This window comes from Anguilla rostrata, chromosome 17 (genome assembly GCF_018555375.3).
Source record: "Anguilla rostrata isolate EN2019 chromosome 17, ASM1855537v3, whole genome shotgun sequence".
Taxonomy (NCBI): domain Eukaryota; kingdom Metazoa; phylum Chordata; class Actinopteri; order Anguilliformes; family Anguillidae; genus Anguilla; species Anguilla rostrata.
In genome coordinates, this window is record NC_057949.1 from 14,533,037 (window position 1) to 14,552,926 (window position 19,890).

Consider the following 19,890-nt stretch of genomic DNA (forward strand, 5'->3'; position numbering starts at 1 on the left):
ACACAGCAGAACAGCCTGCTTCCCCGGGAGCGGCTCCAACCTGCACCTTTCCACAGGTAACTCTCGGAAGATGCGCGCTACAGAGAAGTCCCTCGCTACGACCCTTTCCCCAAACGGCCTTGCCGCTATTATTGCCAAAAACAGGTGTGGGCGCACAGTACATGCTCTGCACTGCAGGGGGGTTCACTTCGGTCCGACCGTAAATGCCACCCCGTACCCTGGAAGCACTCTAGGGCAAGCGAACTGCTCGGGATTTTCTTTTTTTTTTTTTTTTTTTCTTCAAACACGACCGTCCCAAACGGTCGTTGCAGATGGCGGGAAGCGCTAGCGGTCCCGCGGAAGGGTCGGGAGTCGAGGCTACGTACACGAACACGGGCGTGAGGCGATGCCGAAAAACGGAGCAACTGCAGAGCAAAGGGGGGGGGGGGTGGGGGGGGCGGGGTTATGGAAAGAGTCCAGGAAGCTGGAGAAGAAGTTTGCAGGATCACCGCGAGAAAGACGTATTTGCCGGAGTAGCTGTAGCAGTAGTAGCAGGAGAAGTTCATAGAAGTGTCCATTTCTGGTAGATTCTGTGGGTTTCAATCTTATATCTAAATAAACTAGTCTGACATGTATCTTGCAATCCTATATATTTTTTTTAAATTTCTTAATTTTTTTATATTCAAAAACAAAATATAGATCCTCTTTTTAATATAATCGTTTTGTCATAGTATTTTTTTTTTCATTTTAGTTGCATATGACATAAAACCGTCGTTTCATTTCTCCTTGAATTTTTTTTTTTTTTTTTGTTCTTTTTTCGTTTTTGTTCCCGACCCTCCTCTATCTGAAGTCAGGACTTGCAGAAGTCATGCACAATAGTCATGCTGGTAAACAAAGTAACAAAAATGCATTTTCAGTTGTTTCAATCTTTTTTAAAATAGTTTATCAAAGCATCCATTTTTTTCCTGCTCCTCTTGACCATGTGTTATAATCCCTTTGGAGGTGCAATGAATGCCCTTTTGTACATTTTTCTGAATTTAGCATGTCCTCCTTCTGGCATGTCCCCTTTATCAGTTCAGGAGAAGTTCGCTCGACACCAGTTCCATTAACTCGGTTGTTTTTCAGTTTTTTTCCCCGCCTTTTTTCCCTTTCACTTGCTTGCTGTTACCCCTTTGCTGTTGCGATTATACTTCGGGATTGTTGGTAGCAGCGTTGCTGTGGTAACAGTGTAAATTCCTTTCGCCGAAACCACGCCCTGTGTCTTTTCCTTTGCATGGATGAAGCTGCTCTTCTCTCCGCACGGATTGCACGCCTCGCGCGTAAATTCCCCCCGTCGAGGCCACGCGACGACGCGGAGCTCAGGAGAGCAGGGATGAACGCTGGGATGTTAAAGGGTTAGAGCGAGAGAAGGAGAAATGTGACCGTTTCACTCGTTGGTGTTTTCACTCGTTTGTGAGTTCCTTCCGAGGTTTGCAGGAGCGACGCGCGGCGCGTGACTGAAGAACTGGTTCCGATGACTCAGAGCGTCCTTTTCGCGGGGCGCGACTTCGCGAGTCTCCGCGTCTCCCAGGGACGATCGGAGTCTTCCTCTGTCGCGGCTGGGCGTTTCACTGGGTCTGATACGCTGCGACTGGCAGGGGCAGTCGGTGCTTAATGATGCAGAGGTGTGTGTGTGTGTGCGCGCGTGTGTGCGTGCATGCGTGCGTGCGTGTGTGTTTGTGTGCGTGTCAATACTTGCATGTAGTCGTGAGATGGATTCTCATTTGTTGCAAAAATGTAAATCTGACAGTTCAAATCCCTTTGGACCCCATCGGTTAAACGGCATTGCTGAGTGGGGGAGGGGCCGGGGGGATCGAGAGAGAGTGAGAAACTGGGAGATGTTGCTTTAGCGTATTAACAAATTGCATCCATCGTCTATGTAGAGAGCATCATTTTGGTTTGTGTTTGTGTGCTACTCCTCTGGTTCGAAGGTAGTTCTCTCGTGTCACCTGCAGAGTATTTGGCTGCTTTCCTATGTATTAACACGTGGTTGAATGATGAAGACAGATGCACTTGGTAAGGTAGTAGGTGACAGTGAGAATGAATTTTTTCGAATTCCTGCTGTGCGATAATTCACACTTGGTTCCCAGTGAGTGTCAAATATAACTATTTGACATTTGGGATGAGCTTGAGGCACTTGCCAAATCTCGTTGTGGTCGGTCGTTTGGCTGTGGCTCAACTGAGCTTCCTTTGACTGGATTTCTGAATTAAACTGGAGTTCGGGCGGGTTGTTCGATAAAGTTTTTTTCTTCAATATTCATCGCTGCTGTACTTGAACCAAATGGTTTGCTAAGGTTCACCTAGAGTGAATTGTCCATTAAAGTCTTTGACTTGTCACGTTGGCGACTGATCCACAAGTGCCTGTTGAGATACGGCTCTGCTGAGGGTCAGCTAAAGTCACGGCAGAGGCCCCAACCGAGGGGTGCTGCTTCAGTTGACCCGGAAACCATCTAGTCATGTTTTGATGCCTGATTTGACTCAGAGGACCCTGTCATAATTTCATAAGTCATAATTTTATAAGTTAACTTTACGAAAGCTCAGATGTGTCATTGAGACATTAGACGAACACTTCTCAGGTCTTTTCCACCCAAGCCCCCGAATAAATTTGTGGGGTAGGGGGCAATTTAAGATTTTCTTGCGAGTTTATCTTGAGTCACATAAGGGTCCTGGCTTGGGCAAATAACGTTTGACCAGAGAGAGAGAGAGAAAGCGAAAGAGAAGGTTCGAAGGACTGAAATGATTTGAGTGGTGGATGGATGGAGATCAAGCTCAGTTTGACTGAATGTAGAGTCCAGAAGTGTCACAACAAAAAAAAACGGCCAATTGCTGTTTGTTTTCTTTGCTCTTGGTTAACATTACTTTGACATGAACCAAAAATCACCCCTCTCTTTCCTTTACCCAGAATTCATTCCTGACAGACATCCTCATCTCAGTTCAATCTCCATTTTTCCCAGAATTCCAAGAATGCAACCGTAATCCCAAAGGCTCAGAAGCTCAATCCCGAATGTTTTCTCCCTGCACGTCCTCTCTCTCAGCTGCTTTCGTTGTATCCCAGTCCGTTCCTGTGGTCCACTGGGAAAATGGAGGTGAGTCCTTCCTGCCAGAGTGGACAGGGTTGAGTTGGAAGCCTCGCTCTTTCTCTTATGAGCGTACGGTGCCACGGTAGGGGATGCCAAACATGAGATGCCTTGCCAGTCTGTCAATCGGAGAGTCGTTCCCTTTTCAGCAAGTGCTACAGTGTGCCAAGATGCATCCTACACAGGCATCTGTTCGATGGGGATTCTGGGTCATGCAGTCATTTGACATACGGTGATGCGTCAGTTAGATGCCAGCCGAGCCTGTGGTTTGCTCTGGTGGTCAGTCAGCGGCAATAGTGAAAGCTGATTGGACGGTCATGGTTTTCCGGGGCGTGATGTTGAGAATGTCCAGCTGTCTGTCAGAGGCCGATCTGACTCGAGTCCCAATGAGGTTGCTTTGGTTACGGTGCAAAAAAAGTCAGACTTCTTTTGTTCTTCTCTTCTGAACGTCCTCCCGTTGTCATCCACACGCACTTTCTCTCTCTATCTCTCTCTCGCTTTCTTGCTCGTTTTGTCTCTTCTTCAGGCAAAAAGGGGATTTTAAAAACTCAAGACTGAAAGGCAGAAAAAAACAGGGGCATGATTAGGAGTGAGGTTGAGGTGGTGAAAAAACTGTTCATCAAACTGTTTGACCCCACCCACCCCAACAACGCTGTTACCATAGTAACCATGCAACAACAATTTCCCAACTACTGAGGGTTTTTTCCAACAGTAAACTCACTGATACATGTAACTATGGTATACTTTAACATATCACAGTAATTCGGGGCAATTAAATAATGTCTGTTGGTCAAATATAAGAAAATATATTTTACACAAATAGTTAAAGAAATCTTTTTCAACTTTAAGGAAATGCATGCAGACCACAACACACATTTAAGTTTACAAATATCTTAAGGGGTTTTAATGGGCTATTTCTCAAGTATTTGTTCAGTGATTCCACTGCAATACAAGGAATGGCTAGGAATGTCGAAGACATAGGAATTGTAATCTGTATCTGTAATCTGCACCAACATACTATATATTTGCATTGTCATATTTCTGCTTGATAAAGGACAATGAACTAGCTGTTTACTGATGAGAAAACTAAACCAGTTTGTGTTCAGCTTGCAGGTTATATCTTCTTTTAATTGCCTTTACAGAATATTTGTTTCAGAACAGATCTTTTCTCCAATCTGTGACTGGAGGACAGAAAATATTAATCCTCCTCTTCTAACAGGAAAATATGAGGATGAGGAAAAGGAAGATGTACCTGCAGTCTATTTGCTCAGATGTACCTGCAGTCTATTTGCTCAGATTGGATGTCCGCATAGATGCATGTGTGTGTATACTTGAGTGGAGTGGAAGGGGAAGGCTACACAAATGTGCTGTTCCTTAGCTTAGAGTGGAGAACTACACCAATGTGCTGTATGCAGTCTCAATGGGCCTCATCCACAGAACTTTTCTTAAATTATTCTTACTTTTGTTCTTAAAAATGTTACTACAAAAAAACCAATATGGGATTCATGGACACATGTGCAGACCTTTGTTTTTTGTGATACCTAAGAAAACGGCCATGAACAAATACAGATAAGAAAAAACGACGAATGCCGAAATGTTCTTGGAAATGTTCTTATGCGCAGTTTTACGATCAAAAAGCGATCGTACGCGTTTTGTGAATGAGGCCCGACGTTTCCCCCTCAAAAGCACGCTGGAGCCCATTGTGGCGACAGAACGGGACGCTAACCGGTCCATCGTCCCAGTGGGCTCCAGGGCAATCCTGGCGCACGGGCAAGGTTAACAAGCGGCCCGTCCAGTGCTGCGCCGAGCTCATCTCGTCCCTGATTGGTGGACCGTGCCCTCTGCACGGACGCGGCCGGCAATCCCCTAAGAGCCCTGCACTGCGCTGGATCGGAGCCAAGAAACAGAGCCAAGGTCAGCGCCTCCGTCTCCAATAGCGCAAGGGCGTCCACTCCAGCTGCTGGCTTTGATCGTTTATCGCTCTCAGGTCTCAGACGACGTGAATACTCGTCTGATTTGTAGACGTCACAACTCGGCGAAAAAGCCCAAAGGTTTATCGGCGGAAATAGCCGCGATTAAAACCCCCCCGATACGCACAGACGTACCTGTTAGCATGTGCACACGAAATCACAACGTCCACGTGCGTACGCCATTTTGATTTTCACACACAAGTACGCACGTACGTTGAAAATTACGCACACGGGGGTCACGTTTAACACGCGCAGGCACGCACACACTCGCGCTCGCCAGCGCAGACGTTCCCAACGCTCACACCAGCACACCCACAGTTAAATGCACAGGCGTGCGCTATGATTTATACACAATGGGAATACAGAACGAAAAAATGACACAAAGTAGAACACAGAACATAACACGTAACACGAAACAGACAAACATACACTCTTACACTGAGAAGCCATCAGCTTCTTTGCTCCTTTCTTTTGTTCTTTTCCTTCTTCCACAAATCGCTCTCCATGACATCCCTCCTTCTTCCTTTGTCGACAATCCTCTCTTTAATATATAGTTCCTACTCGTCCCCCAGAACATAAAATCTGTCCATCTTTCTTTCTTTTCATTCTTTTTTTGTTTTGCTCTGTCCATTTCTATTCTTGTTTTCTGTAGCTGGTAATCCGTTTTTGGGAAGATTTCAATTTTTAGTTTTTTGTTGATTTCTTTCCCCCAATTTTGTTGTTTTGCTTATTTTAGGTTTTAAAAGTTGTTTTTTTTCCGTCCACCCCACCCCCAGAAGCAGTGGAGTTACGTGTAAAAAATACCAAGAAAAAAGGGAATAAGAAGAAGGAGTAGATGGAAGAGAGACACAGACGGAAAGAGAGATGGGGGGCGACGGGTCGGCAGACGGGACAAATAAAAATATCAACATTTACAAAACAGAAAAAAATAGAATACGATCACAAATGATATGAAGAAGAAGAAAAAAATGAACCTTTTAAGGCCATATTTGAAGGATACTGAGATAAAGTATAGCAGGAGAGAGGCGGATACAGTTACTCAGAGTAAGAAAACATTTTAAAACTCCCTCTTCAGTTTCAGAAGGACCGTGGAAGCACTAAGAAATAAATGCTAGAGAAGGGGTAGCCAATGGAAGGGGAATTCCTGAGTTTTGATCAGGGATGAGATCGAAAATGAACTAGACCAAGACAGCAGGAAGAGCGGTACGGAGATGTAGAGAAAATAAACATGAGTGAACAAACAGGGACATGGTTTGGGGGTAATAAAATAAAATAAAATAAAATAATGGGACTAATTAAAACCTGATTCGACCGTACAAGTCAGTACACCGAGCAATAAGTAAACTCAGGCTCGGACGATGCCTGATTCCGGTGTCCCTTAACCAGCCTGTGCGTTGCTCTTACTCGTTATTACTTCTCTTTTTTTTTGTTCCGCTCTAAGTTCCCTCCACACTGCGGCTTTAATGGCTGTGACCCCCTCCGGCCAGAGATCTCCAGCCTGGGTTCTCGTGTTCCCAGGCTCTGTGTGGTGAAGGTCTGAACACGCCTTCACCCTTTTCTCTTTCTCCTGTCTCAGTCTCACTAAGCAAATGGTGTTCTTATCTTCCGATTGGCCCTAGAAGAGCCCTGAACTCTGTAACCTGGCAACGCTAACACAGTCACAAATTCCAGCCAATGGCGGTGCCTCATAGTGGAGCAGTGGGGCCGGGCTACTTACTTAATGGGAGGAGCCAATAGATTTGGCCAACGGTCCAGCTGAGCTCAGTTCCTCCTTTTCTACATTAATGACCAACCTCCCCATATACACAACACTGCAGTGACCAACATCCTTTACATAACCAATCTTGCAATGCTCACAACAAATGCTAATGTTGTGCATTTCAAACAGTCACTGCAAATAAGCATGATGCATGGCATTTGGATAAGACTGTGTTAAATGGTATTTGGTAAATTGATATTTATATCCAGGTACATTTTCTATATTCCGATGAGATCATTTAAATTTTCTTTCCACAGTTTCTGATAAATGCATTATATAAAATATTCTTTGTTTATCAACACTACTCACTAGCAGCCTGGCTGTCTGTACACCTTGAAATACACCCGTGCAGACTCGCTTCTAGAAAACAACATCTCAATGAACTGCCTATTCTTCTGTCGGGCCATTGAGAACATAAGCTAGACCACAAAATGCGACAATGTATTAAATAAGCCGTCCTGTTTCAATAAAACTCATGCAGTTTTGCGTCACGTGGTTTTAGCCACTGGGGCTACAGTCCACACACCGTGGGACCGTGTTAGTCTCTAGAAGACAACATCCAATCAAACATTCTGATATAAAAATACATCTAACTGGCTCACACCATTCGGAATGAATAGGTTTGCTGAGAATGGTAAGAAATATGGTCTGCCCTGAATGGCAGCAATGGCGCAACGTACAAACATTTAACTGGTGACGCGGCCGCAAGGCAACGTTATTTAAACAGCGCCGCGTACTCAAGTGCAGAACCTCGTCTTAATTATTCATGGTCCGGGGCTGAGCCGAAACTCGAGCGGCTCTCTCGGGCTGCTGGCCCATTAGCGCCAATTTCTGTACGCAGTGATTTTCGCGATCAGATCAGATATCGTGACGCCGGCACAACGCAGCCCGTTGTGCGAGCACCTGCCTCGCCCGCGTGCGACCCCTTGATCAGATCTGAGGTTCGGGAGGAACGCGAATGCTACATTTAAATCTGAGGAGCTTCTCGGCTTCGTCTGTTTTTCCAAGACATCTCCAGAGAAGGGGAAGACGGGAATATGAGCGATGGATGGATAGAACGTGGATGGAAAGAAAGGAAAAGGAGAGCAAGGATGACAAGGATGGGAGGAGGGGAAAGGAGGATGCATTTAGGGTTAAGAAAAAAAACGGATAAAACGCATGAAGGAAGAAGTGTTTTTTTCTGTTTTAGCATTAATTCACAGTAACTGCTTCATTTTGCATATATCTGATAAGCACGGGGCTTTCAGAATAGTTCTCTGTGAAAAAAGATGAAAAGGGACAAATCATAAAATAATAGTATTAATTATTATTATTAATTATAATAAATCACGAAAAAAGAGAACATATACTTTTATAATAAGTCTTCTATAATATCCACTATCTCCCCCACCCATACCCTTTAAAAATAATACTATCCCAATTACCCCACCCCACTGCAGTAGTAAAGACCTCCCCCACCCAACAGGCTGTAAGCATGCAGATACAAGCCCCGCCTCTTGTCTGTCAATCAGCAACAGCAAGAGGAATGGTAACAAATCACCTGTCCATTCTTTTCAAGCATGCAGTCAGCCAGTATGTATATATAAATATATACATACTCATATGTACACAGTTATACATACACCATTAGATAAAATTATTTGTCTTATCAAAACATACTCATAGATTATAATATAGATAATACAGACATATTCAGTTCTTATTGCTCGCAATGGAAACCCCATGCATGGAGAAATAACAAACACAAGTTGAAAACTATACATGTGGTTCAGACCATCGATAGGCCTAATCTGAGCGTTCCTCACTCAGGACAAACACATGGAGAGGAGCGGAGGGGAGGGTGGGTGGGGTGGAGTTTGGGGGGGTGGGGGGTGGGGGGATGCAGGAAAATAGATCCAAGAGACAGGAAAAGAGAGAGAGAGCGAGAGACTCCACCCCCTGTCCATTTGGCTCCGCCCTCCTGCACTGCACATGTATAAAAACGCGTTTTCTTTTCAAATCATAGATAAGCTCACATATACAGAGATAGACACAGATATGTACATTTCACACAATGACGTAACACCCGTTAAAACATACCGATAGTTACTCTGCGGGTGCAGTTACATAAGTCTCTAGTCACTGGCCGATGCATTTCTCACGTTTCGTCGCTACCTTCCTAATGGCCTTTACTTTGGAAATGATATGGTTTTAAATTTCTGTCCTGAGTTTTTTTTTTTTTAATTATTCTTTTTTTTTTTTTACTTTTTGCTAAAATAATTGAGCAAAGTTGCCTTCTCTGCCCCAGGTGACTCATCACAACCGGCGTCTCTGAAAGAAAGCTCTACTTTGGGCGCAACTGTCTTCATTTCACTGAAATTTCGCTTAGCTTTAATGACTATACACTAGAATTGAGAAATTAAAATCATATCATCGAAAGATACTAGTCCCAGACATTTGAATAATAAGATCACAAATCCCTACTATTTTAGTACGAGCATTATGTATGGACTTCACTGCCTTTCTAGCTTAAATAATTTAAAATCAAGGCTAAACCTTTTTTTTTTTTTCCTTTTTTGAAGCAGAAAGTAACAATGAATTACTCTGCTCTGGTCTGGGGTTTTTTCTTTAATATCACATGTAGCGTTTGTGACGCTGATTCGGAGCGAGGTGACCGGTCCTCGCTGGTTTTGCTATGGCCCCGAGCCAAAGCTCCGCTGTTTATGACAGGGTCTTGGCTCGGGGTCCAAATGACATCCAGCTGTTCGGCAAATCCAGCGGATTGCCGTCAGCTCGGGAGCGGGCGGGGGCCCGCGGGGGCCTGGCTGTCCTCCAGCACGGCGCTTATTGATTGTATTCACCCTTCACCGGAATGAACTACAGCTCTTTCAGAGGGTCGTCTATAGATCCAGCATTTAATCATTCAATTATTGGAGGAGAATGCAACCTTACTCAATCAATTTCTATTTCTCTCTTTTTTTTTGTTCGTTGTGAGAAAAAAGGGGGATGAGGAAAGAAAGAAGAGAAGCCAGAGGGGACCTCTAGAAAAATAAATAAATAAGAATGGGAAAACTACTAAAGCGTAATCAATCCATCAAATGAAAGGAAACATCCTTATACGTTAATACAGATGCGTAAGTCGGGAACATTGGTAAAGTAAACATTAATTATACACGCATATTCCAAATGCATGAGGAAAAAAAACGAAAAACTAATTAGAAAAATAACTGGACCTTTTCTGCAAATTAATTCTAAAATAAATAAATAAAAATAATGTTTGCTCTTTAAGCGGAATGACCACATACATAATTATAACAATATGGGTATAAAAATAGGTTCTTATCATTACATTATTATTGTCCTATTTTTATGTATATTTCAGAAAAAGAGAAAAAAGGAAAAAGTAACGGCTGATCTCTTGCTTCTGTTGTCCTGCGGTCCCCTCCTGTGGGGGAGGTTCTTTCACTCCCTCTTTTTTTCATTCCTTCGTTTAAAGAGCAGCAACAGAAGAGAGCAGGTCGATTGCATATTGAGTCCATACATTGCGTCTCAAGTAAATAAAAATATATATTGAAAGAGCAGATGTATATCTGAATATACATTTATAAAACATATGCACACATATCTGCAGGATCTCTAATATGATACATACACATACATATGAATACACAAACGTTGTGCATATTTATATAAATGTATATGTATACTAAAAAAAAAATCTGTCATCTTTCTCTTCGTCTACCGACCGCTGTCACTCCAATATCTGTTCATTGATCCCCCTTTTTAGTTTGTATCGGAGACCGTCGTTCCGGAGGAAAGGGGGGATGGAGAGGAACAAGGGGGGAAATAAAAATAAAAAACAGAAGAGAAAGCAAAAAAGAGAACTAAAAATCCGCTACATCTAAATAATAACTCGGTCTTATAGTAATGTTTATAAAAAGTGAAGCTCAACCAAATCTTAACAAAGAAGTATTTGTTTTCCTACATGAATAAAATCCAGTTCATGTCTAGTAGCATTACTGATCATAACCAGGGGGGAGGGAGGCGGGGATGAGTTTGAGAGAAATACTATAAATTGATATGTATGTATATTTATGATGGACTACAATAAAATAAAATAAAAAACTACATATCTCATCATGCATCTGGATGGGGGTGGAGTGAGTGAGGAGCAGCATTGGCTTTTGATTGACTGACTCCTCCCCTTTCCTGTCTCCCTTCTGATCCACTCCCAGTCCCTCGAGTCATTGCACGTGAGTCGGATCATCGAGAGCAGAGTTCCATAAGCATGCGTCCGAAAAAAAACACTAACGAGTCCCCTTTTTCTCTGCCAACTCATCCCCTCCACCCTCCCCCACCCCCAAAAAATAACAAAAATTTTTGAAAGAAGAAAGTTCACAGCCCGTCTTCCCCTCCGAGTTTTCGTTACCCACCCCTCCCCTTTAAAAAAATAGTGAATTGATCTGATATTCTTCTCCACGGCGTCTTTGTTGACAGCAGTTCCTCAGTCTTATATTTTTCGCCATTCACGTGGATACGTGTAATGCCATTGCATTGGTTTAAGAATCTGTGTATTGCGCAAAAGCCTCTAGGAGGAGTCTGTCCTTCTGCTCCTATTATTAGTAATAATATTAATAATGATAATGATAATAATTTTTTGAATGCCCTTTTGAAAAAGTATACTTTATTTTTTGCTTTGTGCAGGGTGTTGTCTTCTGTTAAGCATGATGTGTGTATGCATTTGCGTATATATTACATGTATATGTTGCTTGTACACATGTGACTGTTAGTAAAGTGACTTGCTACTTTTGAATTAGTGACAGATACTAACAATCCTCTATAAAGCTAGCTTCAACGGTGCAGGACTGATTCATTCATTCTTTACTTAGACTTAGCAACCATTTTAAATAGTTCGACGTTTTACTCGTATTTTGTGATTTTTTATTTATTTATAGGCTATCTATTGTATTTTGTTTTTGAGTGTGAATCCATGCAAAATTAATTGAGTCAGATGGTCGCTAAGTCTATTTGTGGCTCGTTTATCGGAGAGAAAATGGAACTATTGCGTGTTGTCCATAGGCTCAGTACTAAGGATCTAAAGAGACTGACTTTCAAATGTGCACACTTAGATCTGCCGGAAAAAGACAACCCTTTGGAGTTGGCCTATAGCCATTTCAATCACTGTTTAACTTCGGGCACCGGCAAATCATTCAGAATTCATTTACTGCAGGAGTAAACTCAGCAGGTGGGGCATATAGATAATCCTGGAAAGAAAACTTACCGCACTTTACCTAATTGTAAAATAAAGAATGACATGCACCCTCCACGAAAAAGTTAAGAAATCAGTGATTACAATATACCCATTCTTAATTGTATTCTTGTTTAATTTGGAGGGATCTATTTATTAAATAACTACTTACTTATTAACTATTTGTAAACTGTTTTACAAATTTTCTGCCACATTGTAATAATGTGACCATATTAGAATGGTACTTCATTAATGTTAGATGTCATCAGGTCGTTTCATGGGTAAAATGAACATCAAAATATTTAGATGGACAGAAATAAAAACCTGTAATGTTATCAAGGGAATTTAGCAAAGTAATCGGCATTTTAAATGTGCACACGTTTTATCCCATGAAAGTATAATGCTGTGCAATCGCTGAGTAATGCTGGTTTTGAAAGCATGTATAATAGGTTATATCCATCTAACACTGTCGTGGATTAAAACTACTCGTGAAGGTGATCATTTTTGAAAATGGATATTTGCTTTACTAATCCTTCTGTCTATTCATATGTCTCAGTTTATGTTTAATTATTTTTTTCTTTCTCCAGTAACCCTCTACTCATACGCACGCATCTAAACACCGTGTTTATAAGATTTTAATACCCTTTGAGAAGACATTCCGGCCTCCTTTGAATCCATTATCAATCGTGGTCATTATTATCATTATCATCGGTTACAGTATATTACTATGGTCCAGGCAATGGCCCGTTTTTTTCCCGTGTTGGTTCAACGGTTTTTTCGTTTTAATCTCTTTTCGCTACAAAATGGAGGGGATGGGGGAGCGGCAGCGGCGGAGGGGGCCGGGGGATTCGTAGGGTTCGTAGGGCGAGTTGGTGATGGGCGCGAGGCGCATGGTGGCCCCCGTCATCCCCGAAATGTTATTCAGGCTGCGAGATTTCTCGTAGCCAGTCGCTATCGTCCGTCAGATAGGAAACATTTGTCGAGGGGTATGGGGGAGCGTTTTAGAATTCGGAGAGCCAAATGTTTGGTATGCGAGCATTTTAAAAGATTAGAATTTTATTTTTAAATTATTTTTATTTTATGATTTTACATCGATTAAAGAGTGATCATATAGATCCAATATTCACAGGTTGAGGTAGAAAAATTGTGTATTTATGATTAAGGAGAATTTGATAACAATAATATATAATTTATTTTGAATTATTTCAATATTTATATATTGGAAGTAGAGGGGGAAAATCGATTTTTGTTATAGGAAGAATATTATTTGTGATATTTCAGAATCAAAATTACATTTTTAGGAATGAATAAATATGAAAGATTATGATAAGGAAAAGAAAGGAAAAAGCAGTTTAATTAAAGTTGGCAAAGTAAAAAAGTAAACAAATAAATTTTAAAAATAAAAAAAATAAAAAAATGAAAATAAAATGGGGGGACAGACAAAGACAGACAGACAGACAGACAGAGACAAGACAGGACAAAAGAGGAAAATGACAGTTATGAGTTATGTCACTCAGTTTTGACCACATCAATAAACACATTTCCTCTTGTAATGAAGCCAAATACACGTGAAATAGTTCAAACATCTTGACCGGTATGAATAAAACACCTGAAGTCGTCCTTCATTAAACAGTGCTGAACACTCCATACACTGGCTGACACCAAAAGGCTCTTGTGTCAAATAATGAGGTTATTCAACACTCAGGTGTTTTATACAATTTTATAATGAGCAACTTTCTTAGCAACATTTGTAAACACAGCGCTGGAAGCAGCATAGACAAACAGAAAGCTCATATTTTACTAACCATGTGACCCCTTTGGACAAAGTGAAGTTGTCAAAGAAGTAATGAACCAAGTCTCTGCAGCGCCATTCTTTAAAAGATAAATCTTTTCTGCACACCTCCTTTAATTAATTGCACAACAGACCACTTCATCAAATATTTCTTAATCTATTCAGTCTAACCTTTGGGTAACAGTTTAAGGTGGCAGCAACCGAACAAATGGTAATTTTTGGATATATTAACAGTGAGTCACTGACAGTGACTTGTTTGAGTGAAGAATGTGATCAACTGTTTTACTATAAAAAGTAAAACTGGATTTCTAGAGTCAGTATGCTGGGTTGAGTTTAACCTAACCATGGTTTTATACCACATTACCAGCTGACAGGCATACCATTGAAATCAATGCGTAAAACAGAACTGTTCACTTTTTGCATGCACATTTATCCACATACTTTGTGAACTATAGTATTATTCTTGCCTACGCTGGAACACAGAGCTCAGTGTTCCATTTCATACCTGCTTTATTCTGCATTCTTAAGGGTGTTGAGGATATTCTATACCCAGGAAGAAATTCTAAAGAACAGTACACAGTTTCACAGAAAAGTTTGTCGGCTGGCGATATTTTCTCATATTTAATGTATGGTGTATTTCTTCCCAAACGCATGACTTTTCTTTAGCACCATGACAACTTCACAGGCCCAAACGCGGGTGGCCGCCTACCTTTACATTCATTCCTCTCTCCTGTGATTGGTCCACAAAAATCCCAGCTCAACAGTCCGAGGGATTGGCTCAGAGATCACGCAACGCCGCTCTGCGTTTTCGCCTCTTTAACGTGACCTTTAGCTATTCGTTCTTCCGCGAGGATATTTATGTTCCCGAAAATGCGGCCCACACACAGAAATGATTACGCAGGAAAGGCTGCGGATCGGTGCGTGGTGCTCCAGCCTAATTTCCCCTGCTCCCTGGGTGAAGGACTGCCTGTCGCACGGGCTCATTAGCGAGAGGGGGGCGCTAAGCGCTAATGGCACTCCAGCGCGCGGGTACGGCGCTCTCCCGCCACAGGGCTACTTCAGAAGCGGAGGCAGGTGACTTTCTCTAAGAGGCACTTGAGCCCCTGTTTCGCTCTCTGACCTCAGAGAGAGTTTTACATGTTGAGCGTTTCATTTTTTTTTTTTGACTTGCAAAGCGGGACTGTCTCAGTTTGGTGTGACTCCTTGAGTTTGGCGTGACTCGTTGAGTTTGGTGTGACTGGCTGAGTTTGGCATGACGGTCTAAGCTTGGTGTGACTGGCTGAGTTTGGTGTGACTGGCTGAGTTTGGTGTGACTCGTTGAGTTTGGTGTGACTGGCTGAGTTTGGTGACGTCAAGTGTGTGACTGCTGAGTTTGTGATGTGATGCTGGCTAAGTTGGCGTGACTGTCTAAGGTTGGTGTGACTGGCTGAGTTTGGTGTGACTGGCTGAGTTTGGCGCGACTGTCTAAGGTTGGTGTGACTGGCTGAGTTTGGCGTGACTCTGCACGCTGAAATGAAAGAGGGACCAAACACATGCTTGGAAGGAGTGAATGCAGACAGGTAGGCAGCTCTATTTTGTGATCAGTGTATTCTGACCTGAACCTTTTTTTATAAAAAGAGAGAGAAAGAGAGCGGGAGAGACAGAGGTAGGCGTCCCCACGCAAACAGCACCACGCTTCGGGAAAAATAAAAGTGAGACCAAAAGGAAATAAGAGATCAGTGTTCTTTTTTTTGTCAGTCATTGAACCCCAGTCCCCAGTCCCCCACTCCCCCCCCCCACCCCCCAAAAAAACCTTGTCTCTACCTTAGCACTTAGCTCCATCATGTACACTGTTCACCCTGGCATGCCGTAGCACCACACACACACACACACACACACACACACACACACACTGCTTATCACAGGGGAAGCTTGCTGCACAGTATCAACCGGGCCTTGCCAGCAGCTGCCTTCAAAAAAATTAAAAAAAATAAACCTGCAGCAGCATTCTGCATTCAATGCGACGACGCATTCAGCGCTGCAAACTCGTCCCCGCGCAGCTGCGGAACTGGAGTCGGTTGGCTGCCGCGGTCTCATACTCTGCCTCTATAAATAAAACCGCAGTCTGCGTTCTTTGCGAAACGTGCAAATCGCACAAAGCAAGTGCGACCGCGCCTGCAGAAATGCTCAAGCATGGTTTATATTGAATCAATATTTTTTTTTTCCAGAATGCATTAGGTGCAGTACACTTTCAGAAACCCATCAACTACGGGTTTCTGAAGTGCGTATGTTCTTTTTGAACAGCAGTAAGAATTGGATGCAAATTATGTGGAATAGCTGGATGGTAATTTGAGGCTGTAGAAATAAAACCAGCCTTAGCCTAACCTCCCTTGCCAAGGCGTTTTGAGTTAACTCCAGGTCAGATCTTGCCCAATCTGGTCATACTGTGCAGCGAAGCTTCCCTTGGTTGGTCTGTCTCTCTCAACAGCACTACAAGGGCCATGCAACATGCACTCTAAAAGGAATGAGGGAGAGGGAGAGAGAGAGAGAGACAGACAGACAAAGACAGCGAGCGAGAGACACACGCACAAAAAAACACACAAATCACAGACAGCACACATAATAAAATCAATCAAAGCAAAAGTCATCTACAAAAATGCAAAAACAAATAGATAAATCAAAAGTAAATTGAAGTATTGAAGTAGAAAGAGAAGTTTACGGTTAAAATACTGCGAACATCTCTAAGGTCTCATTGTTCCGTGCTCACCAAGCTCACACTTCACCAGCACAGTTGACTTATTACGCTTGTGATAGGACGCACACACACTCAAAGGCTCACTTATTCCAGCTGTCATTTCAGAAGGCAAACGGTTTAGCTGTAATCAGGACAGATTAGGGTGTGGATATGTGCTACGCTAGACACTGTGTCCAAACTCCCCTAATCTTAACTCCCCCGGGGATTCATGTTCAATCTTGGGTCACAGTGAAACGCGCCGGACGGGCTTAACCAAGCTCTTCATAAGGCTACGGCAGAACCTGAAACCGTCACAACAGCCTCGCCAAAGATGGCCGTGCCGTGACTCCACTGAAACTCTGATACCCGTGGCCAAGCTCCGCCTCCCCCCCGCCCCCCTTTAATTGGTTGCTTCTTAACGACTCAAGAGTGAACAAAAATGCAGCTGAAACACATTTCACGTTCGCACACCAGTTGAGGGAAAATCTACCCTATTTAATTCCTCTTGCTGCCCGACGCTCTCGCGTGGCTTCGCCGCGATATTCAGATCGGACGCCGCGCCGTCGCAGCTCAACGAGGCAGCAAGCGGCCTCGGAAAACGCCGGAAGGGACTGCCACGCCCAGCGCCTGCCGACGGACCGCGCGTCTTATTTCAGACGAGCATCGGATTCAGGTCTAAGCCCTCGTCACTCTGGTTCAGTCGGTGGACAGAAGAGACACGTCTTCAGGAGGCATTCAGGTTAACTGCTGTGAGCGTTTGAAGGGCTAGCTGGGGAAGATTCTCAGGCTAGCTTCCGCAGTGCGGTTCAGCACCATCAACCCACTGTCTGTCACAGAGCCATCGCTTCAACGCTAAGCGCTAATGCAGCTTCAGCTAATATATGTAGCCTGGTAGGTGCTGCTAAGGAACAGCCTGCTATTCAGAGTAGTTACACCTTAACTTACATAAACTCCCAAGTGACCTCCTCAGTGTCTTATGCCATAGTAATGAAGACATTTATAACTTTTTAAAAAATAAGTGGAGTGCGTTGGCGATATTTTTGTGGAGTTTTTCCAAAGAACACCTTTTTTATTTATGTTATAGGTTTGGCACCAAACGTGGCCCTGAGACTGACCAAATCCCACCTACACTTTGGAATGGCCAATCATCTGCAACCGTGTTCATGCGCGATTCGGGTTGTTCGGGTTGATTCGAGTGTGCACATCCGCGTTTCTCCTCTGGAACGCGCAATGTCACCAGCCTGCTTCTTTTCACACCGCACGGAACAGCCAGGCGTGCACAGAGTGGAGTCTGAGGAAGACCTTTCATATGCGGCTCAGCATGCGGCCCGCGGGCGCTCGATCGACCAGCGAGGGGCGCTAGATAACGTTGAACGTGGACCCCTTACCGACTGAAGCTTCCCCTGGGCGATGCAATTCCTCACCTCATTCTGCAACTCCTACTGCAATGCTCCTTTTGTTTCATTTTAACATCTTTATCTCTAAATATTCAATTCATTCACCAGGGTACGTTTAATAACCTATGTTCATACTGATCATTTTAACATTCAGCGCTCTTACGATGTACGTTTCTGACATTTGAACAGTTTCAGAAAAATTAATCAGCGAATTACCTATATGTTCTTTGTTTTAATTGTTTAAAAAAAATTATGTAATACATTTATGAAAATGGATATTTACAGTAGCATTTCAGATCACTCATGGGCCAATAAAACGTTAATGCTATTCTAATATCACTGATAAATTCCTCCTGAACAGTAAGAAAAATGTATTTGCGGATACAGTATTAAAATAACTGAATGGCATAAATGAAGGCCTTATGTTTATTTTTAAAGACTTGCTGTTATATCCAAATTTTTTTTTATCACTGTTGGATCAACTCAGCACACATGTAAGCCTTTCATTATAGGACATCAATAATTATGACCTCAATAACACGTCATGCTTTTCATATAATGCGCAATATAAACCAAAATGTCAAACTAAGGTTTTGCCATTGAAAAATCCCGTCAGAATCCATACCCGATGCTAACGTGGCCTTAAAACACGTAATAAAATGCATCCGTTTCAAGAGATATGGGTGGGTGGGGTCACAAGGGAACTCCAATAGGAAATGAGGTCAAATGTCATAGAAACATAATTGTGCTGGTGGGAGTCTGGTGGGGGTAAAGGTCAGCTACCTGAGGCTTAGTATAGGCCAACATGACAACCTTAGAGCGGACGTGCTGTGTGTAATGCATACAACATGTGGTACTATGCTCCTGCAGATAGCAGCCCGTGTTCACCAGAGTTTAATCTTAGCAGTTACTTTGAATGCCCCCTTTCATGTCATTGAAACCTTTGTGAATTTTCACTTATATGGATAGACTAAATTTGGACATAAAATTGGGTGGAAATGATCCTGAGGGAACAGGCTAAATTAAACACCACACACGCACACAATCCCCTCCCCCTCTCTCTTCTCAGTGGAACCTCCAACCTCAATTTTTCATCTTTCAGAAGGTCACAATTGACAGGCATTGATTAAAAACTTCAATACCACCACAATCAAAAACTCCCAAAAGGTGTGATGCTCTTCTGAAATGATCTCTTGCGATATACATACTTTGTATATATAAACCACTATGACTGACAAAATGTCCTGCGACAGATAAAATAGCTTGGTATAAATTGTGTGAGATTAGGCATACGGTTGGTGACATCACCCTTAAAAATGCACCATAATAAACTGACACGTAGGTATTTTAGAGCACAGTCAGTTCATTTTGTTAATTATTTTCATTTAAGTGTGTGAATTGCTATGCACTTTTGCAGAAGTTTTATGCCATTTTTAATTTGACAAGGTCTTTATGTTCTACTGTGTTATAAATAAACTTTAAAATAAAAAAGAAACCTACATAGGCAGGGAACTGAGTTTATGCTACTTTTTAAAAATAAAAATAAAATTTAAATTTAGCTTCCCATCACAACTCAGATTCAATTTCTGCATATTCTAAGAATGCAGCATGGCTCCAAGTTGCTTTTCTTGAATTCCAGGTGAATGCTTTGTGACATCACTGAACTCTATAAGATAACATTTTCCATTGTTCAGAATGCTGGTACATCTTCTACTGCTAGCCAATAAGCTTTAACTTTATTGTAATACAGGTCAGCACTAGACAAATAAGAGCAGCGGAATATGACATCACAAAGAATATGACTCCCCTCAATGGTGTACAAATACCCACCTCTAATCAGACTTTTACACTGTGCAAGTGTCCTGAGAATGGGGTGTAAAATGACTGTTAATCTGGGATGGCAATGGAGAAGCATGACAGGAATGCAGACGTGCAAA

The 19,890-nt window shown here is 42.5% G+C and overlaps 1 protein-coding gene across 3 annotated transcripts in view; it reads right to left on the bottom strand.

Moving 5' to 3' along the window:
* Positions 1-2,820: 2,820 nt before the first annotated feature.
* The window catches only part of kcnc3a (potassium voltage-gated channel, Shaw-related subfamily, member 3a), an 84,654-nt gene continuing 67,584 nt past the window's right edge, over positions 2,821-19,890 (bottom strand). The window contains exons 5-6 of one of the 3 annotated variants that reach the window (XR_010326552.1): positions 5,503-8,080; positions 2,821-3,649 (exon numbers count right to left, since the gene is read on the bottom strand). Coding sequence is in view for 2 of the 3 variants with exons in the window: in XM_064314550.1 (XP_064170620.1) it covers positions 12,848-13,002 (155 nt within the window). In the remaining variant the exon portion in view is untranslated. Of the gene's footprint in view, positions 3,650-5,502; positions 8,081-8,591; positions 13,003-19,890 lie in introns of those variants that run through there. The other 2 variants (XM_064314553.1, XM_064314550.1) reach the window with 2 other exon arrangements.